At 36.1% G+C, this 23,307-nt stretch overlaps 1 protein-coding gene across 2 annotated transcripts in view; it reads right to left on the bottom strand.

Moving 5' to 3' along the window:
- Positions 1–2,903: 2,903 nt before the first annotated feature.
- ACSL3 (acyl-CoA synthetase long chain family member 3) overlaps positions 2,904–23,307 on the bottom strand; it is a 63,089-nt gene continuing 42,685 nt past the window's right edge. For both annotated transcript variants that reach the window (XM_070753288.1, XM_070753289.1), the window contains 7 exons: positions 21,258–21,397; positions 20,653–20,825; positions 20,390–20,464; positions 17,782–17,973; positions 15,794–15,908; positions 10,450–10,607; positions 2,904–6,850 (listed from right to left, as the gene is read on the bottom strand). In XM_070753288.1, the coding sequence (XP_070609389.1) occupies positions 6,687–6,850; positions 10,450–10,607; positions 15,794–15,908; positions 17,782–17,973; positions 20,390–20,464; positions 20,653–20,825; positions 21,258–21,397 (1,017 nt within the window). In that variant the 3' untranslated portion in view covers positions 2,904–6,686. The remainder of the gene's footprint in view (positions 6,851–10,449; positions 10,608–15,793; positions 15,909–17,781; positions 17,974–20,389; positions 20,465–20,652; positions 20,826–21,257; positions 21,398–23,307) is intronic.

Raw genomic sequence — 23,307 nt, 5'->3', positions numbered from 1 at the left:
GTGGAGGATTATCTGATCGTTGTGTTTAGTGACTGCTTTACTGACTTTGACTTTTTGTGTGCTGATTTTCCCCCGCTTTGAAACTAAACCAGAGCAAAGTGTGTTTCACTTTGTGAAAGAAGGACTGTGAATTGCCTCACAGCTGCAAGCTAAGTATCACAGAACTTATAAGGGACTTGTACAAATTACCAGTTTGTTTGGAGACAGTGCTCTTCGCTATACCAAAAGAGGGCTTAGTTTAAGTGAATTTTCATTATAAAGAACATTGTTTTGAATTTTCAAACGTGTGTGTGTCTGAAATTTGTACCTGTGAATTTTTGGGAGGAGTCTGCCAGAGAGCCCGACAGAACAGGGGGTTGCAAAAGAACAATAAAAGTGGCAAAAAAATTCTTACTCAAAGAAAAAACTAACTGAATATGTCTTTTACTTAGAAGAGGATTACCATCGGATGGCTTGAATCTCATTGCCTTAACTGCAGTACTTCTAACAGGCTTGAAAGGCCAGATAAATTTACAGATTCCATCATACTGATACAGTATTATGCTTATGGCTTGCCTTCAGAAGAGGAAACAAATTTAATATATATCTCTCTCTCTCCTTCCCCTTCTCCAAAATACTCTTTTTAATATACTTGCCTGAAATGTCTCAAAAATGAGGCTATCAGTACATGTAACAGCTGCCTGCAAGGAAACAAAAAAAGGTTTTTCCCCCTCTAGAAAATCTTTTGCAATATTTTAGTGTTTCTGTCAGGGTTCCAAGTAACAACCACTTGAGTTTCTTCAAAGTTCCATTTTATTAGTGATGTCATAAGGGCACATCTGGGAAAATCTGAATCTGAAAACCTCTGGGTTTTCCCCACCCAAAAGAAAGTCCACGTCTCTGCCCCAGCATTCACATGTCCATCACATGGTCCGATCAATACACTGTCCCAACTGGAGATGCCTCCCAGTCACACCCGTCCAAGTACAGGGCAGAGTGGCCTTGATTCTCTGAGAAGGGAATGCTATCTTCTCTATATATCTCCCCAGCTCCTACAAACCCCCCTCCAAGTTTCCCAGAGTCCTAAATGTGGCAGGCTTGAAGATCCATGGCTCAAAATGGATTCCAGGCATGAGTTTCTTCATTCGATCACTTCCTGTAAGGAAACATTTCTTTCTGGGAGATCTGATTTTGGTTTAATTACAGTGAAAAAATTATTTTCTCAAGTTCAACAAGCTACGTGGAAGAATTTTTCTTATGGCAGTTAACTTTTACTTTGGAGAAACAGCTGGCCAGATGCTGAGAACTGAAATGTGTTCTGATTTTATCAAAACATATTACAGAAAACACTTTTGGAAATTGTAATTCCATTGGTAAAACTAGGGTTTTTTCATATAGCTCAACTGATAAGCATGTGAGTTGGAACTTGTAATTAAGAACAAAGGTTAAAGTACAAACTTTAATTGTATTAAATACATTTTCAGTTTCACTCCTGTATCTGTTAAACTAATGACAGTATTTCAAATATAAGTTTTGATAAAAGAGAATATTTGGAGCTCAGGGTTGAACTGTGAGAACCTCTGATCTTGGTGTTTTTCTTGTAGATACTGTATTTCATCACCCAAACTAAAAAACATCAAGTATCCCAAAGGTATAAATGTTCTGCTCCTCCACCAAGCTGAATATAGATTAGATTACATTGTGGTGTAGACCATGTAATTGTAATGCCTTTAAACATTGGTGCACTTTATAGTTGTGGAGGTTTTATAATATAAATATGTACAATGTAGAAGACATACGGGCAGCGATGGGCTATGAGCCGGAACACTAAATTGCGCTTGCTGCCGCGGCTTGTAAGTTCTTGCGGGACCAGCGCAATTTTGCTGCTGCACCTGTGGAGGTAGCAAAATCGCGCCCGTGTTTTGGCGAAGTTTTATCTGCGGCTCTGTGCGCACTGGTCCCGCAAGAACCTATGAACCGCCATGGCGAGCGCAATTTAGCGTTCCGGCTCATAGCGCACCGCTGCATACGGATAGTCCTCAATTTATGACAACTGGGACAATTTCTGTTTCTAAGTGGTTGTTAAGTGAGTTACATCCAATTTTATAACTTTTGGCCACAATTCTTAAGCAAATCACTGCAGTAGCTAAAGGAATCATGTTGTTGTTAAACCAAACTGGCTTTCCAGTGACTGACTCAGCTTTTTAGAAGCTGGTTGGTAAGGTTGCAAATGGCAATCACATGACCCTGGGCACTGCAACCATTATTAATATCTGCTGCTTGCTAAGTACTCAAATTTTGATCATATGACCATGGCCATGATGTGATGGGCATAAGTGAGGCCACTTGTAAGTCACTTGTAATTTTCAGTGTCATTGCAACTTCAAATGGTTGATAAATTAATGGTCATAAATTGAGGACAATCTTATGAAAATGAAACATCCCTTTGCATAACTTTTAACATCCTAAATAGGGTTAAATGGAATCAGATAAAAAACTGTATTCTTACAAAGCAAATCAGATACATTTACAAGCAGGATTCAAACTGCATCACATAGGGATTAAATGCTGGCTTAAACAGTATGCTTATGAGGTTATTAAATAAACATTTCTCTTTTCTTAGCTTCCAATGTACCTGGAAGAACAGGAGAAAAGCCCTCCCAATTTCCCAGTTCTTCTGACCAATAGGCATTTGTTGAGCTAAGAATATTTCAAGCCACTTTTTTCTTTTTTAATGTTCATACAAGCAAAATGAGTCATGGGAAAAGAGAACATAATGATTGTGATAGCCTGGATGCTAAAACAACGAAATTCATTCTTTGTGCAAGCTGAAGATATCTGAATAATAGGTTGCTCACCCTATTCTGGGACGTCAGGATTAGAATTAATACCCCTAAAGTGACAATTCAGACACAAGAAAGAAGTAAACTTGTGAAACGCAATTTTATTTATTTATTTTGTCCAATGTCCAATGAAATGTCCAATGAAAAATAAATAATCATACAATAAAACTCTGTAGTAATAAACACATTTTAGGCAGTTCAGAATAATAACCAAGTCCATGAATTTACATTAAATAATCAATTGCTAGAATTGATCATCCAGTTCCATTTTAGTTTGATGTAATATGGGTACAGCCTTAATTTTCCCTCTTTTTATCTGGTTAGAAGATATCCGTTGCAGATAATTTTTTACAATATAAAAGAACATAAACAATGAATATACTTGAAAAATCAAAATAAGTGGAAATGAAAAGCAGAAAAACAAGTTTGTTTATTTTTATGTTATTTTCAAAGGATTTCAATTTTGTTGAATTATTGCACAAAATCTCAAGCTTTAGGATGAAACCTATCCGTGTTTTAACTCAATATAGTTTTTTTAAAACTTTATTTAAAACAAATGAGAACCTATAACACAGGTATAGGTCTTCATTAAGATTTTAACTGTGGCAAAATACGCTTTCAAATCCAGCAATATTTTACTGCTAAAGGACAGTTTCCCCTGAAGTAAACAGAAGTAACCTATCTTTAAACTGCATTCACTGTTTTTTAACATTAAGGATATAATAACTGCTGCTATGGTTATTTTAAACAGAATTTCCATGGGATTCCATCTAAATGAAATGAACTAAAACTGGATGGAAGGAGTGCTTTGACTCTTTCATGCAGCATACCCACACCCACATCCAAAGAGACTGAAATTCCATTGACAAAGAGACAACCCTTTCAGTTCTTTTTTAGTTTTCAAAGGGAAGACAACAAGGCAAAAAACATGCATGTGATTGCCTCCAATAACATTATTGTATTGTGTTGTATTGTATTTTGTGGAGATGAAACATAAACTCTGGCCATAAGTCAATGGGAAGAAGACCATAGTCATTTTTACTGCTGTAATTATTCTCTGAAAATGAATTCTTTCCAATAAGAAAAAGTCAGGAATCCCACACATCTGTAAAGTCTAAGGGTTTAACACAAATACAGCAAATCTTCTTATTACCCGAGTCAAAAACCACAGGCATAAAAACATTACATAGTAATAATGAGATATTTCCTATTGTAATTCCACATGAAGAACCTCAACAGAGGAAATTACACCATGAAGTGTAAACCTATTTATAAGTGAATAATGGCTCAAAGTTTTGGAGGGGGAGAAAAAGATGTACATTGCACAACATTCTATGTAACCCATACATTGTCTATACCCCCTTTGTTGTAAACATCTACACAAGGAAGTCTGGGTTTGAAAACATGTGGAAGACCACAATGTGCAGTTTCTCCCATTACATATTTCAAGTCCTCACATAATCCTTCAAACGGAGGAATAAATTTAAACAATTCTAGAAATATCAGTGACCGATTAGCCCCATAGAATCCAAATATTAAAACAGATGATTAATTTGTATTTAAATGTCATACTCAGTTATTGTACAATAGAAGTAGAAATATGTGAAATCCAGAGAATATCCATTCTTTTTTTACAACATACACCTAGTTTTCTTTCTTTTTTTACAAAGTATACTTAAGGTGAATTTTAATATAAAAACACAAATTATTGATTTAATTATTGGGACTTTTAAATTTTCATTTTTCCACTGACCAATTTCATTCCATATGGTAAGCAGAATAACATTTTCATGAACTGGAACCCAATACAGATAACTTTTAGTACTGATTAATTTTCCCAAAAAAATAAAGCATTAACCATTATAAATAATGTTCTGTTCTAATCTATGCATATTAGAAGAAAATGTTCCACTGTACACATTTTTTGTCTTTCTAATTAGAATGCAACCAAATTGTATTGTTTTTCAAATAAAAGACATTGTGGCAAGCATAGAGTAGCACAATCTATGCAAAATTAAAGAGTTGGAAATCCACCATTTCAGACAAGAAAAGAAGCAACAAGCACTAAATTGTCAACTGAAGCCAATGGCTTCAAAACTACTTAACGTTGGCGGAAAAGTATTCAAAACAATTCAGTAATTATTGCCGCATTACTCAGATATGGATTTTGTAAAAGGTTTTTTATGGTTTTGTTGCATCACAAAAAGGGGGAAGGAACATTTGGCTGTTTGTAAATAACATTTGATAACATGTTTCATGTTATAAATTTTCCTATATAATTGGATAAACAAAACTCATATTTTAGGGGTTATGTATGTGGAACTTTAAATCATCATGAAATATAGGTACTCGTGCAGAAGAGAACAATCACCATTTCTTGAATGGCAAGAAAAACACACTTCCATTGTCCACCTGGGCTATTCCCAGTTTGGGGTCAGGTCTGCTCTGCTTTTGCAAAAAAACATCTATATGAACAGCAGATGGTCAAGAGCCAAATATTTTACAGTACTATTTCAAATGGACCATAGTACATAAAACAATGTTTAGAAATCCAAATAAAATTGAGCATAGTTAACTAGTAAGAATTGTTTACAAACATTCTTTCAAAATAATACAAACAAGATTCCTATAACCAGGTAATTAAAAATGTCACTTCTATCATCATTCATGACAGTTAAAACAAAGAGAATATAAAAATAAACAATGGTTCGATGGAAATAGACTCCAAGTAGACAAGCCATTATAAACTGATACTGGGAACTTTCCCACCCCATCATACCCTCTTCCCCAATGAATGTTATGCAAGAATGCTGATCCATTTTAAGTGATTCATGCACGAAATGGCTATAATGAACTTTAAATTTATTTAATTGAACTGTTGATTTACACACACAAGTAAAAGGAATAAGTCTGAACTGTAAAACAATACAATCAATACAATAAAAGACCCATTGAGTAAAACACATTACCAATCAAAATGTAATTCAATTAAAACTGAGTTCTCACCAGTTTCGATAATTCAATTTTTTTGTTAAATGGTCTAAATGCATTTTGAACAGTGAATTACCTGTGTTAGGTAGATGGTTCACAGATATAACATTTTTATGTGACAGCATACAATGCACGAATAAAATATTGATATACTTTCTTTTGCAGGTGTTTTCACACAAACAGCATTTGCCATGACCATTTTCCTTATCTGAGATTAAAAATAAAATATATACGGAGGAGGAAATTGTCAGGCATATATTTCAGTTGTTCTCTATTAGTCAGAATCTCAGATGATTTCTCTTTATAATTTGATCCAAAATAATTGCACAGCAACAAATAACTTCCATTTTCAGGCTAACAATGATTTTCAACTATAAACGATTTCATTGTACATAATTTCACATTGATAGCTCTTCAATATTTAAATATGTATGTAAAAAAGGCTTAGAATAATAATTTGTTTTATAGCCAAGGTCTTCCTCTATTTAGCCAAACTTCAAAAAAGTTACAAATAAACAGAGCATTATACAGGATCTATAAATCCGATTTAAAAATTTGAGGATTCAAAATCATGGTAGTCCAAATAGATGTATAGGAAAATCCGCACATTAACAAGATAGCTCAAGAGACTGGAACAATTGAAGACAGGCAAAAAATTGCTGTCTTAGAATTTTACTAATCCTGCTGATTTAAAGATGGTGATATTATCAGAAGTAACAGCATATGCTGAAAGGAAGGAGAGATGTTTTAAGGTTGGTCCCAAGTGGTAGGACTTAGAGTTCAAGTATTTCCTATTTGATCTGAGCTCACCATAGCAAAGTGATATAAAATAATAATAAAAAATAGACAAAGAGAGAAAAAGAGAGGGATGAGTTATTTTACTTTTGTTCCATACATTCGATTAATATCTTCTTGATAATGTGTAGTAAGCTCTTTACGCTTTAGTTTGAAGGCATCTGTCACCAAACCCGTTTCAGGGGTCCAAGGGTCAGGGGACAACCGAATTTTGAAGGGAATTTCAAATTTCTCCAGATTAGCTGTAACAAAAGATCAAATTTTAGTTTACAAATTATATATTTAAAAGGTTATTATAATCCTGGAAAAAAACTATAAACTTGGAATAGATGCATAAAAAGATAAAAGTTAAAATTTAACACTTTGCATTATGGGAGGTATCTAAAACCTCTGGGTTATTTCATCTGGAATCAGGAATATGGCAGTAAAAATACATCTGGAATCAGGGATTTGGCAGTAAAAAATACTAAGAAATGTTTAGTGTGAGAAAGAATTTTTTCTTTTTGAAATAATATTAATATTTAGGATCATAAAGAGGGCAGCAAGATTTAAGAAATACAGTATAGTTATTTGGTACTGATGTTTAAATTTTAGTGGACCTAAAATTTAAAGATGGATAGCTTTGAAGTTTTTAAAAAGCTCTTACACAAATACAGCAAGAAAAGTCAAATCATTAAAGTTAGAATGCAGTATAGTATTTGCACCATCAAGTCCAGTACCCTGTTCAGTGGATGAATTTAAAATATCCCTAAAGTTTCCCCGATGGAAGACTAGCCGGCCTCTCTTTGAACATATTTAGTAAAGTAGTGTTTTAATTTTAGAAAAAGATATTTTTATTTATTCAATTAGAATCCACTTTCTACAACTTAAAATGCATTTTAGGATGTATAGACCACATCCTGAGACAATGGAGTAGAGTAGGAGTCCCCAATCCCCAGCTATGGTCTGGCACCATTCTGGGCTCCGCTAGTGTTGTGGTTAGCTCTGGCCCAGCTCCTACCCCAAGGAATGTGCAGGTGGATGTGGGGGAGACATCCACATGCCACAGGCCTGTTTTGCTCCCAGTAGAATCTGCCGATGACGTCTCCTCTGACCAAGGAAGCGTGAGTGACAGGGAAGAGGGGAGTTTGGCAGACAGCCCAGGAGGAGATCAGTCATCTGTATCATCCCTGGATTCTGAACAAGAATGACACATCCACGCATGCGTAGAGTGATGCATAGGAGACAACAACTGAAGGATTATTACAAGAGAAAATGAGGCCACCTGTGGTTGGGTGGGGCTGATGTAATTAGTGCTACAGATAAAAGTGCAGCCTGGTGTCTTGGCAGTTTATCTGATTCATTGTTTCGTCAAGATCGTGGTTTTTGCTTTTCAGGATTGTGTGTGTGGACTCTGGACTTTAGAATTGGACTCAATTTCCCAGTTATTGGGTGAGCAATTGGACTGCATTTAGCCTGTGCCTTGTGTGTACCAGAAAATCCCTTTGACATTTAAAAAGGGAGCTGTTTCTGTTTTTCTGTTTATAAAAACTTTTGGGTTTTCCTTTTATCGTGTGGTGTGTGTCTTCCTGGACTAATTACTCTGTAATTACGGGCAGTTGAGACATGCCGGCAGAACACCTAGGGAGCGGGACATGCAAGTGAGTGATTTCCCATCTGTACACACAAAGGATCCAGGCAGCATGCGAAACCATGCCCTCCTAGGCTGTGGAAAAAGTGCCCTACATGGAATCGGTTCCTGGCAGCCTAAAGGTTGGGGGAGCTGGAGTAGAAGATTTAAGCTTCATCCAGGCAATATCTTTTCCTCGCTTTCTATGATTAAAATCTCCACTAATTTCAATATCTCTTCACAGCACTTGATTTTTAGTCCTCTTGATAATTTTCATTCCTTTTTTCTGAATTATTTTGAATTTACCATTATTTTTAACTATGGTACCCAGACCCAATCATAAAGTCTAGATATAACTTGATCAATGGAAAATAAAATGGAAATTTCCATAATTAAAAATTATATTATTAAATATGCTTTCGTTGAGCCACATCTACTGGTATATATTTAGTCTGTAATAGTTAATGTTCTGAGAGTGCTATTTGCTATTTTCTCAACATTTAAACAAGAAAGTATAGGGGAAGATCCAGATTCATTTAAGAACTGCAGTGATTTGCTTAATAAATCTGGCAAAAAAAAGGTCACAAAATCAGGCCCAACTCACTTTACAATTGCCTTGCTTTAGATTCTGGTCCCAATTGTGGTCGTAAGTCAAGGACTACCTGTATATTAAACTTCCTTCAATAATCTGGAATGCAATTCATCTGGCCCTGTAATCAGTTCTCATAGTGACTATTTCTTATTTCAAAGGAAATCTGCATCTGAGTAATAGTAGCAGGAGGATGGCATTGAAAAATATGCAGATAAATATTTTCATATTTTTATATATCAATTGAAAAGGCTGTTTTGATGTCTTATTCTAGAAACTTAACTGTTGCAGATTGAAATATTTTCAGTGTTCTGTTTTAGTTGCTCAGATTGAAAGTTGTTTCATCTTTTTTAAGCGCTGGGTGTTATCTTTTTCATTCTTCTGTGTACAGCAGTAAGAAATAATTACATTCTGACTGCTCCTGACATAGATTGAAGTGGGGGCAGAGGTATCTGGGTAGAATTATGAAGTGAAGCATCAGGCATTTAAATAGCATGTGCTACAAAGCAGCTGTTCTGGACTTGTGTTGTTAAAAGACTTATTAGAGAACTAGTCCCAAAGGAGGAAACAACCTTGAGGGTCTATTGGACTCCATGCTGAATAGATATTTCAATTGGAATAATGAGGACTGGTATTAAGGTTTATGGTTGCCTCTTTGACTGATGCAACCTTCATAGATACTTTAGATCCCTGTGAGTGGATATTTATAGACAAGGCAATTTCTGCACTTCAGTTTTCTTTATGAAGAACCGTTACTGCATAAACAGCCAGAATAAGCTGTGTTTTTTCATTTTTTTTCATTTTTCTTAGAAATAGCCTTGGATTATCTCCAGGAAAAATGGGCAGGGCAGTCTATAAATCACACAGTGGCTGAAGCTTTGGTTTTAAGAAGCATTCACTAGCCTACCTGACCAAGAGTGAAAGGGATGACAAGTCCACACTGGACATTTCCCTGGTACAGAAATGGAAAAAATGGAAACCAGGGGAAAAACAAAATGTAATATTTTTGCCAGCATGTCTCCTTCCAAAGAGAAAGTAATTGGTTAAAGGATTAAGTGTAGGGAGAGATCAAAACTCAGAGTTCAGAATTCACTGCCTCTCAATCCTTTCAATCTGAAATCTATCCAACCAGGGCAAGTGATTGTACTTAAAATGTAAAGAAAATTAGGAATAAGATTACCAATCGATATTGAAAAAATATGGATGACTGGCAGTAAAATATAACAGCTTCTACATCGCTTTTTTATTGGCCAGTGGGCATTGATTATATAATCTTGCTCTTGCCTGATACACATTTTTGTATTTGCTGAATCATAGCTGATCAAATATTTGGTAGAACTTCCAAGATTCAAGATTCTGAGTTGAAAATAAAGTACTTTCTCTATTTTGGGCACATGGCTGCTTTTTTCATATTGATTGTGGGCTTCTTGGAATCATCTGGTTTTGTCATAATGGGAAACAGGTTGTTGAGATACAAGTTTGGGCAGTCTTATGGGATTTGTTTGTCTCTATCCTATTGCAATAATAATAAATATAAATCTTAAGAACATATTTCAGAATATCTCTAGGGGATACTAGTGAATCATCATGAATTCTTAACAATTTTCTTTTACATGGTACCTTGAACAAAATTAGTAACTTACCTGTTCTAGCAGCCTCAGCTAAAAGCTTCTGTACTTCTTTCTCCACTTCAGAATTATTACATATCTCTTCCAAAGGTCCTCTGAATCCTTTCTTTCTTGCTAACTCTTTAAGTTCTTTATGATTTGGCACAATAAATCCAATGATATAAGAATGGAAACTAATCCAAAGAGATAAGTACAATTTTTATAATTAAGTTGTTTATCTGTTTCATAAATCTTATACATGTTCATTATATATTTTTCTAAAACCTCCCCCTCCCCAAATATAACAAAGAATTATTACTTTACTTTCAATTGCGACAGCATCCATATTTTTTCACAGTTCTTAATCTATTATTTTTATGTTCCTCAAAAATGCAGGAAATCCATCACACTGGTTATAAATCAGATATATTTAGCAACAGAATGGCATTATAGAAGATTCCTTTAACTGCTAAAGTTGGGTGGGATTTTAGAGGCCTTCTCATCCAACCATATGCTCAGTACAGAAATCATAATACCCTCATAGAGAAATATATATCCAATATTTTCTAGAAAACTTTCAGTGATACAGCATTCACAAATTCAGAAAGCAGGCTAGATTGCCTAATAACTTCTAAGTCAGTAAATTATTCCTTATTTCGAATTTGTATTTCTGACTAAAAAGCTTGCACTCATTGGTTCTTTGGTGCTCCAGAAAATAAGTCTACACCCTCTTTTCTGGTGACAACCACTGACGTAATGGAAGATTTCTACAAGCCTTAATATTATCTTCTTAAGGTTTCAACCTTCACTGTAGGATTTAATTTCAAAGGGTTTTTTTTTGCCATCTTTGTCACTCAGCATCTCTTTAAAAAAACTGTGGCCTATGAGTACCATACCTTTACTTAAAAAAACATTTTTTTGGCAGCCACAGACATTACTGGCTTACACTTTTATGATCCACCAAAACATCCAGTACTTTCTTAAACATACTATCACTAAGCCCGCAATTATTTCTATTGTACTTGTGCAATTGATTTTTCCTAAGTGTAGAACCGTGTATTTAGTATCACTGAAAAACATTTCTTGATAGGCCAAGGTGAAGTCTTTCAAGATTCCTTTGAACCTTGAGCCTGTCTTCTAATGCAATTCCTCAAGTTTTCTGGCATCCCCAAATTTTATGAGCATGTAACACTATCAAACACCCACATCTGTCTATCTTAGTTCCTTGGAAAGGACTTAATAGGTAAAGAAAAATGCCATATCCAGGCTGAACATTTGGTATATTTTAAATAATAATTTTATACTGCTACATAATTTCTCTAGTCACTTTACAGTATAAAATTAAGAATGTAAAATAAAAAACACATGATACAAAATTAAAATAATATAAAGATTAATGTATCTTTATTATTAACCTAAGTATTATCATAAGTTTTTATTATTATTATCATCATCATCATCATCATCATCATCATCATCATCATCATCACCATAAGATACCTTATCTACAAAGAAATTAACTACAAAGAAATCCCATAAAACCAAAATGACAAAACAAAATTTGGACATCAAAATAATGAAAATATGTTAAATTTGGAACAATTGAGAAGTTTTAGACTAGTAATGATAGGAAAGGCAGGAAAACTCAAGATATTTTTTTTCCTCTAATGATTACTGGGTTTTAATTTCTTAAACCTCTAGAATTATTAAGAGATTTGAAATTTTGAGAGTTAAATGCTCGGTCAACTAGAAAAAACAAATGAAAAACAAACAATAAACCCAGTCAGGCAGAAACATGATATTTTTCCTCAGGCAAAAATCTATTCTCTACTTTTCATCTCTTATTTGGAGCTCTTTATTTTTCTTAAAAGAGCAGAGAAAGGTGGTGGGTGAGTCAGGGCTTCAAGATACCCTAGGGAACCTGCCTGGTTAAATAAATGTGGGAGGCAGAACTTCAAGCTTTTAAAAAGTCTCCTTCTAGTATACACAGCTGTAAGAAGCAAATAGGCTCTCTAAGTTGAGGGATCATATGAAAATTCTAATTTTGGGGGGCACTGGGAGAAAAAACTTATCAACAACTACTGTATTTTTAGGAGTATAAGAGGCACCTAGATTTTGGAGGAGGAAAATAAGAAAAAAAAGTATTCTGAGCTAAATAGTGTAGTAATATATTATTTAATAAAATACCAGTAAAGCAGAATACTTTTCACAATCATGTATACATTTTACAACTATATAAAGTCAACGGAATATTAAGAACCATCATCACCATTATTAACAAATGATGAGAGACTTTAAGGTTCAAGCACTCTAATTTTCTGGAAACCCAAGAACTCATCATCATCACTGGTGTTAGAGTTTAGGCAGGTCAGTTGTTCACAACCACTTTCTTCCCTATCTGCATAAAGAATATTGTTGTGGTCTGCTCATGTCCTGCACAATTAGTCATGGACCCTGTTGTGTTTGGGCCTGGGCCAGCTGTTGCTCCAACAGATGGGAGAGATGCGGCACAAAGTGAATGTGAAAGCCTGGCTGACAGCCAGGAAGATGTGGCAGACAGCCAGGAGGATTCAGCAGACAGCCCAGGGGATTTGGCCTGCAGTCCCTCAGACAGTCTGTCCTCGCTCAGTTCGTCTGCAGATCAATACATTGATTTACGTAGCCGAAGAGCTATGTAAAGAAGGGATCGCTTTAAGGAGTATTACAAATCATTATAGGAGCACCTGGGTTGGGTGTGGTTCCCTTAATGAGGGCTAAAGGGATAAAAAAGGGAACAAGGGCCAAGGCAAACTGTGGCTGTTTATCTGTGTTGTTTTGTGGCTCCTGCTTCAAAGTTTCTGTGCCATTGGAGTTTTCAACCTAGCTTTGTCAGACAAGTGGGAGGTGAAAACTCTGGGACTTGCTGTGTGCTTCAAAGATTCAAAAGGACTCCTGAAACATCTTTGCTCATTCCGGGTTGTCTTTGTTTGTTTTTCCCTGTGGTTTTTGTATGCGGCTGGAGTAAGCCTTGCATTGTTTTCGGACATTAAGAACTGTTTTTTGAGTAAGCTATTTTTGTTTATCTAATACAAGTTTGCTGATTAGCAGAGCACGTGTGTGTTTGATTTCTTTTCAGTGGACTATTACGCATTGCCGAGCCAGTCAGGCAGAACAGACCCAGAAGACGCAGAGACAGTGGAGGCGCGGTACAGGCATCCTGTGTTCTTGACACTTGAGACTGACAGAGAAGAGGACGTGGTGTGAGACACTGAAGAACAACCAGGGCCTTCTGCACCTCCTGAGATGAGTGACTCAGGAGAAGAGGAGCCGTTTATTGATGCTTGGTTTCACAGGGCCTCTAGGATTCATAAGTGGTTACTCAGGAGGAGGTTTACTCATTAATAGCACTGCTGATTAATGAGCTGCACTCTCAGGGAATTTAAGATGGTGTAACACATTGCTTTTGTGCAGAGAACAACCTGGTTCATTCTAGCATCTAGTTTTGGTTTCTTCGGCTTGTGATTTAAAGAGACATATTCTTGCCATTCTGAGGAGCTCCAGGCTTCCAGCTAACGTCTGAACATCTCAGCTTCCGAATATTATTCCAGCTGGGTAATTATTGTCATGGTTATCTCTTTCTGGGACTCTAGTCAGCTGATAAGACTATGATTCAATATGGCGAAGCCGTTAAAAGACTTTCCTTTCATTTTGAAAAGACTTTAACTTCAAATACTTCTTGTACATAATAAAATCCTTTATTATTTAAAACTGGTGGTGTGAATCTGATTTCTGGGGGGCTCGGTGCAGGAACAGAACAGATATCATCTTCTGTTCCATCTGAGGCATTACTAATGACACATGTAACAATGTTGTCCTTCACTGAGTTCCATTCACAAACTTGAGTGATAGTGGGCTTCCTCATTAGACCAGAGGGTGTCAGATCATGATTACCAGCAGCCATCCATTTCTTCCATTCTTCTCATGTGTACACTTTGAATGGCTTGTTGATGGAAACATCAAGAGGTTGCAACTGGCTGGTAAGACCCTTAAAGTTGCCAAATTTGAAGACCCCTGGGTTAGGGATAAGGGATGCAAGGGACTTCAAAGTTGGCAATTCCTGAGCTAGCATGACTGGAGGGGGGGATTCTGGGAATTTAAGTCCACAAGTCTTAAACTTGCCAAATTTGAAGATTCCTGGGTTAGGTATTAGAGGCGCAAGGGTCTTCAAACCTGGAAACTTTAAGACTTGTGGACTTCAGTTCCCAGAAACCCCCTCCAGGCATGCTAGCTCAGGAATAGGAGTTGAAGTCCATAAGTCTTAAAGTTGCCATGTTTGAAGACCCTTGCACCTCAATCTCTAACCCAGGGGCTTGGCAACTTGGCAACTTGAAGACTTTTGGACTTCAATGAGCTAGTTTTCCCCTAGTTTTCCCCACTTTGCTCTTGGAACTTCCCAGCTCTATTTACAAATAGCTATAAAGATTACCACCACCGATTCAGGAAAGGAAGATCAAAGGGGAGACAGAAAAATTATGTTACTTCTCTCGCCTACTGGAACTGGCAGAGCAGAAACGATCAAAATGGCAGCTTCACCGGAGAAAACACAAGGATGCAGGCAAAGGAAAGAGTTTCCTTCCTTCCTATAGACACCCATGTGCCAGATATACCGGTAATCCAAATGAGTGTGCACATGGTTGTACTGCTGATGACTGTAGTTGCAAACCAGGGAGTCATCCTGTCACGTGCATGTCTTTCCTCCTTCCTTCCTATCTTGTTAGTCAGCTCGTTAGGGCAACAATGGGGGCAGCAACTCCTCAGGCAGTCTGGGAGCAGGCTTTGTGCAGGAAGGGTAGCTGCGTTTTTCAGGCAGCAGTGGTGGGCAAGATTAGTTCAGGCAGCAACGGTGGCAGCAGCTGCTCTTCCTCAGGCAGGTGAAGGGCAGTGGGATGGCTTAGACAAAGTGTGGCAGGGTCCTCAGTCCTCAGCTAACAGTTCCTCAAACACCTTTCACCTTTCTGATTGGCGGTTGGATCAATCTCCTGGAATGCCACCAATCAACTGTCTGTTGCACCCATTACCGCTGTTGTGCCAACTCCCTCTTCCCGAGTTTTTGACCCTCTTTTTGGGAGTAAAAATGTGTCTTATACTCCAAAAAATGCAGTATATTTCAGAAACAGCTAAATATGAGCATTTATGGGCAGTAATTCAACATTAACTGAAGTAGCCTAACAGTGTCTAATGTGGAGTACAGCCAAATGGAATATATTTTTCTACAAAATGTGAACAGCTTTAAAAGGCTATTACTGTTCTTTTCATTTAAAAAAACACAACACCAAGAAAGACATTTTTAGAAAATATTTGTTGCCCGTGCAAAAATGAACACAAAGTTATACTGCTTTACCTGCTTGCATATACACAAATATTATCTACCAGGGGAAGATTCTTCAAAGCTGCTTCAACTTTACCAAGAGAAACATATTCACCTGCTTGAAGCTTTACAAGATCCTTTTTACGATCTATTGAATGGGAAATAAAAATGAATGTTATAATGAATAAATGACATAGAATTTATACGTAAAAGGTTAGATTTATGATGGTCCTACTACTCTGCTGTTAGCATTTAACAAATCTGTATAGGACAACTTTTATTAACTTACAGCAATATGAATTTAAAAAGTCCAATATGTCTTAGCTTTTATGTTGAGTTGAGTTTTCTAAATAAATTTACACACAATGTTAAACCATAATTAAAGCGTAAACTACTCTGTCAAATGAATACTGACTTGGACATTAACCCAATATATTAAAATAACAAAGTGAATGCAATGTCTTGCCCACTGCGTATCTTCCCAGAATTTCCCATCTCAGATTTAATCTAATAACTACATCAAAAACACTATCTAGTAAATAGAGGGGGTTGTCAAAATGATATCCAAAAAGATATTATAGTGTCCAAAAAGGCAAAAAAAACAAAGATATAGACTTTTACATCTAAATAAGCAGACACAAGATTGTTCTGCAATTGAATAATCACCCTGATTGTAAGAATGCATAAATTTAATAAACTGTGTCTTACACTCTTCCCAGCGTGTTGTGTTGAACACCCAGAAGTCTTACCAATCACCAATGACTAGAAATTCTGAGAAGAAAAATCTATATACAGTGGTACCTCGGTACTCGAACGCTTCCTTTCTCGTACATTTCGGATAACGAACAAAATTTTCGGCAAAAATTTGCTTTGGTATCTGAACAAAAATTCAGATACCGAACAGCCAGAGAAAATTTTGTTCATTATCCGAAATGTAATCCCGGCAGCTTCAGGGGGCTGAGGAGCTCTCTAAGAGCTCCAAGCTGCAGGAAAGGTGGGGGCTGTTGCAATCTTGGCAGCTTCTGGGGGCTCCTTTCCTCATTGCTTCCTTTTATTACCTGTAAGGAGCTTCAAAAACTTTTTCCCTGTGGCTGCAACAGCGGCGATTTCCCTTCCAGTAGCAATAGCGCCGGGAACGTCACGTAATGAAGGGAAGCTCCTGGAGCGGCACCAATTGCTGAGATGGCTTCGCCAGCTTCCCTTCATCACGTGACATTCCCGGCGCTGTTGCTACTGGAAGGGAAATTGCCGCTGTTGCAGCCACAGGGAAAAAGTTTTTGAAGCTGCTTACAGGTAATAAAAGGAAGCAATGAGGAAAAGAGCCCCCCAAAGCTGCCGGGATTGCAGCAGCCCCCACCTTTCCTGCAGCTTGGAGTAGCGAATTTATTTATCCCATTGGAAATAAAGAAAATAGATTTAATTGGTTCCCAGCGAGTTAACAGGGGCTGGGAACCAATTAAATCCATTTCCATTATTTCCTATGGGATAAATAAATTCGGTACTCGACCAAATCGGTTCTTGACCACACTTCTGGAACGAATTGTGGTCGAGTACCGAGGTACCACTGTATTTGGAAGGTGCTTCAGCTACAGAAAACTAATCTAAGTGTTAGAGGTCCATTCTTGAGAGAGTCTTAATAAATCCAATGTTCTGTTGTACTCCATTCAATCCTGTCCTTGGAGACTTCCTGGACAAATCCATACATTTTCCTTGGCAAAGTTTTTCAGGAGTGGTTTGCCATCATCTCCTTCCCAGGATTGAGAGAAAGTGACTGGCCCAAGGTCACCCACTGGCTTTATCCCGAAAGCAGGTATAGAACCAGTTTCTAGCCTGATGCCTTAATCATTATACTAAATTGACTCTCCAACATATTGAAAATAAATTTTAAATGAACTCTCAATAGAAGATACATATATTTAGTATTAAATATATTCAAATAACTAATAGAAAATCAAATCTATTGAAATGATTTTGCAGCAGAGAGAATTTCAATTATGTTACATTCTGCATAATACACTCACCAATAATTTTTAGACAGCCATCTGATTGGAATTCCCCAATATCTCCAGTATAGAGCCATCTCTGCCCATTCCCATCAACCATAAAATCAGTTTGGGTTCGTTCTTCATTTTTGTAGTATCCCATAGCTATGTTTGGACCACCTATAACAATCTCACCTCTAGGGTATGGTTTATCTGTATTAAAGTATCCACCTAGAGAACAGATACCGTACATTTCAAATTCAACCCAAGTGACTTTGTATACACAGACACATTTTTTAAAAAAAATGCATATACATATATACATACACAAATTTGTTCCTGTTCCAACCAATGAATGTACTGTAGCTAGCAACTCCAATTTGCAAGGTGCTAGTTTTGGTTTAATTAATTCATTCAATTTAATTTATTAGATTTGTATGTCGCTCCTCTCCGAGGACTCGGAGCAACTCACAACAAACAATACAATATACAAATCCAATATTAAAAACAATATTTAATATTGGTTTATTATTACATACACAGTAAACAAGAATGGTTTATTATTACATATACAGTAAAAATCCATTGCTATGAATGAAAACAAGAAAGGAAAAGAAGACATGGTATACAGTGTTCCCTCGATTTTTGCGGGTTCAAACTTCGCGAAAAGTCTATACCACGGTTTTTCAAAAATATTAATTAAAAAATACTTCGCCGGTTTTTTCCCTATACCACAGTTTTTCCCCACCCGATGACGTCATATGTCATCGCCAAACTTTCGTCTGCCTTTAATAAATATTTTTTTAAATAAACTTTAATAAATAAACATGGTGAGTAATAATCTGAATGGTTGCTAAGGGAATGAAAAATTGCAATTTAGGGGTTTAAAGTGTTAAGGGAAGGCTTGTGATACTGTTCATAGCAAAAAATAGTGTATTTACTTCCGCATCTCTACTTTGCAGAAATTCGACTTTCGCGGGCAGTCTCGGAACGCATCCCCCGCGAAAAGTGAGGGAACACTGTATTGTTAAATGTTGACTTCTATGGAGAGAAATAACTATTTCATACAGATAAGTAATAAACACATAGGTTCTGCAGTTGTACCCAGTGAGAAAAAGAACCAAGCAGGTTGCTTACTAATATTGCATGGAAATGCTAGCATTAAACTACCATACACTAAATATACACTAAGAATGTGGGACTGGAAGAGCTCTACAATGAAACACTTTGATGGACTAGGAAGTATGCAATCACACACACGTAGAAGTGGTTATCGTGCAAATGGTTCAACTAGACATAGTGAACTGTGTGATACAACAATTAAAGCTACAGGCATAATTCTAAGCAATGAATTGACAGCTCTTTCCAGCATCCTATACAAAGGTGTTTTTTTTGTTATTCAACACTGGTCACCTGCTTGGTTGGCAAAGAACTGAAATGAAATTCTATCAATCTATACATTCTGTTCAAGAAAAATAAAGCCAAAAATGGCTGACTTAGCTTGGAATCAAAATGCTTTTTTTCCCCTACCATTCCGAAAACTTTCAAAATAAACTCAGGTTTGCAGACTAAAAACTGCAGGTTAACTTTTTCAGTAATGATGTCATTACTAACAAATTATGAAAAACAGGTTAAGTGAAAATGGTATAGTGTGTGTAATAAGCCCCAAAAAGGCACTTATAATAAATATTTGAATTCAAACACCCAAACCATATGTTATTTTTCTCATTAGATGAAATTGCAACACAACAATGAGCGCCAAGAGGCTACGAATAAAAACATAGAACATCAGATGGACCAAACTGCATGAGGCCAGCAGCAAGAAGAGCTGGATGAACAAGTATTCATAGCTCCTCTAAACAATGGCAGAATGAGAACTATCCAGATTTTGGTGGAATCTTATTTCAATGTTACAGGAAAGATGTACTTCTGAGTCTTTCTAAACGACTTTGTCATAGATATCAATCAGCACATTCTCAAATACTGAGAACTGTGATAGAACTGTTGTTAAACACATTAACAAAATATGCTATATGCTACTTTTTGTGGTGCTGCCCAGAGTCTTCAAAGAGCAGCATATAAATCAAATCAATCAATCAATCAATCAATCAATAATGGTGTATTCTGATTTTTTTGCTTTTATTATTTTATGTAGTGTTTAGTTTTTGTTAATTTGGTGGATGGCACATAATCAACCAAACTTTTGTTTATTTATATGTCTAAGAAAAATGTATTGTTCTTATTATCTTACTTCTGTTCTGTTTACAACTCTTTGCATTTCTTTTTATTATCGTAAGCTGTCTACAGTAGCCACGCAACAAAATATAAATGTAAATAAATATAACTGATATTAACAATAATGTTGAAAAACCAAATGTCCTTAATTCCACAGATAATTATCAAAGCTAATGGCATCAGTATTTTATGAGGTGAAAAATTAAAAATCTCTAATTTCCTATGTTGGAGGAAAAGAGATAATTACCAATTTTTCGGTCATTGCATTTTAGTAAGAGATTCAGGATCTCAACTCCACTTTTACTTTGAGATAGGATTTCAGAGGCATTTCAAAACACGCTGGTAGAAAGTACAGTATGTATTCAACCTTTTCCAAAAGAACCATCACCCAATCATTAACGTTTCTTCCTACCTTCTTCCCAATTCATCAGCTTGATTTCACAACAAATTAAGGGTGCTCCCACTCTGCCTGTTGTGTAGTCCCAAACTGAAATTTAGGAAAATAAAATATAATGTAAAAAAAATCAGCAATAGTTTCAGTAGCCATTTATCATGTCTCTGAACAACTAACAATATGCAACATCAGTGTTTTGAAATAATATCAACCAATATGCTGATAACACCCAATTATATTGTTACAATCCACTGCCATGTTGATCTACAAATACTACTCACCTTCTGTTATTGTTCCAGCCCCAGAGGATTCTGTCAGGCCATAACCCTGTCCCACAGGACAACAAAAACAGATGTTCATAAATCTCTGAGTTGCTGCAGAAAGTGGAGCTCCTCCACACAGTAAAACCCGTATCTTCCCACCTAGCAGCATCCGGACTTTCCGGAAAACAAAGCTAAAAGAGAGAGAGAAGAGGGGGTGGGGAGGAGGAAGAACATGAAAAAGTTGTTTCTTTTATTTAACAACATCCGTTTAACTGACATGGCATATATAACTAATCTGAAGATTTAACTAAGTTGCAAAATGATGTTTCATAAAAAATGCAATTGCATCCTATACATGGCTACAAAGAAATGAATTATCCTCTTCTCAGTAGAACACACCCAAATAAGAATATATGTTACAACGAAAGACAGATAAACAGATTTATACAATAAGTTATTATTTTCTTTTAAAAAGTATAGCTGGAAGTAACTTTCCAAAATAACATTACTGTTTTATAAGTTTAACTTCTATCATTTCCCAAATGGGCTCTTTTTCGGAGCTTAGCAGCCCTTCATAAAAATGTTGCTCTTTAGGGAAAAACAAATCAACCTCTCTTACCAACCTGTCACATACTGGAGTACTGAAGCCTTTTGAAATCTGTTCCATCTTGTAATTATAAGCTAAAGTAAACAAATTGCGCTGAAAACTGGACATTTCATTAACTCGATTCATAACATTTTTGTAGATTCGATCCATGATTTCCTAGTTAGAGAAATAAATTACATCAAGCAGATATAAATTGCAGTGGCTTATACATTTCATTACAGTAATCTGGAGGAGTACTATGTGGTTTAACATTAGATCAAAACTTAAGATTTTCCCCAATAATTTGAACATTCAAACATATGAGTATAATTTCAGATAAAAGGCAAAGCTTTGAAACTATTACTGCAAAAGAATGTAATCAAAAATTATTATAGTGATCCCAATTTTTTTCCCATACCCACATTCACTTTTCAAGTACCTAAGAACTATTCTGACATAAGGCTACAATGACTATTTATACATTTTGTATGATTGGGAGCCTTTGAAAGCTTAGAAGACAGAGGAAAGTAGAAGGCATAGTATAGAGCACAGAAAACTGTTTTTTGCTTCTGGTTTTTTTTTCCACAATCAAGGAATTACATGATTGTCAGCTACAAAACTAAATTTAATCAGAATTTTTTTCTACAATATTGATTGGATTAAAATTTATATTTCCCCTCTTCCTCTCTCATCTCCTCCGAGGTATGCTAACCTAGAAAGGAATGGAATAATGTATTACTATGTATACCTACCGTATATCCTAAATGCAACATAAATGTTTAAAAGACATAAATGCCTAAATAATTTCCATACATCAATGTCATTAACAGAGCTGCTTTTAATAAAGCTGTTAAGTTTTTCTCTTTTAAATTAATTATTTATTTAATCTGTTAATGCGTGAATAGTATATAAATATGAGGCATAAAGCCTAATTAGAAAATAAATAGCATTTTAGTTATTCTGTAGCCCCTTAAATTAATCATGAATGATTAGCAAAAAATCATGAATGAAAAGCAAAACAGAGTAAAATTTTATAAGGTTCTTTTAATATGTAGTTATCAAATTTTAACTAATATTATATGTTTAAAACAAAACATGTCCATATCATATTGCTATTATGAAGGCTAGTTTCTTTCTTTCTGGGTGCAATTCTAGGTATGGTTATCGCTTCTAAAGCCTTACATGGCATGAAGTCAAATTATTTGCAAGCTGGTTTTGCCATTGGCTGAAATACCAAAACTGATTATTCTGATTAAATAAAATAACATAAATACTTTTGTTTTCACATGGTAACCGCTTCTGAATTTCATTTTTGATGTGGAAAAGAATATAACATTGACTTTGGGTTTTATAGATTAGATTGATAGATATTTATATAAATGACTTGTTCATATTATTATGGAAAAACAAGAAGCTGTGATTTGATGCTAAGACCTTATTTTTCTGTAACAGAAAGAGTTGGAAGTCAATGCTTCTTTTTCTTCCCCCTACGTTTCCTCACTTCTCTTTCCCCTCTCCCTTCTCTCTTCATTGCTCTTTTATTTACTTTTATATTTTATAATACTTAATAATTTAATTAAAAAATGTTTGGAGGAAAAAAGTATTTTCAGGATGGTATTCCCATCAGTTGAATAAACGGGGCACAATCCAAATTCCTTTCCTTAAATGTTGCATCCAGTGGGACCTAGGAATTTTACATTTTTCCATGGTAGCCCCTATCCCAGTGATGGCGAACCTATGACACGCGTGTCACCACTGACACGCCTAGCCATTTTTGGTGACACGCGGCCGCCGGAGAAACGGAGCTTTAGGGAGTGCAATTGCAACCGCAATTATTATTATTTTTCCTCTCCCCTTAATTAAGAGGCCGGGCGATTTTCGCCCCGCCGATATTTGCGATGGCTGGGAGGGGCGAGAACACCGCCTCCCAGCTGATTGGCGTGGTGCCAAGCATCGAACGGTGGTTGGCTCGCAGGGGCCGCTGGGAGCGAGGGGAGGGGTTGCAGGCCTCCTCCCTTCCCCCTGCCCAGGAAAGAGTTGTAAGAAAGAAAGTTGTAAGAAAGCGCGCTGCTTTCTCGGAAAGCCAG

The sequence above is a fragment of the Erythrolamprus reginae genome, chromosome 5 (genome assembly GCF_031021105.1).
Source record: "Erythrolamprus reginae isolate rEryReg1 chromosome 5, rEryReg1.hap1, whole genome shotgun sequence".
Classification (NCBI taxonomy): domain Eukaryota; kingdom Metazoa; phylum Chordata; class Lepidosauria; order Squamata; family Dipsadidae; genus Erythrolamprus; species Erythrolamprus reginae.
Note: the sequence above shows the minus strand (reverse complement) of the source record. Positions and strands in the feature narration are given on the sequence as shown.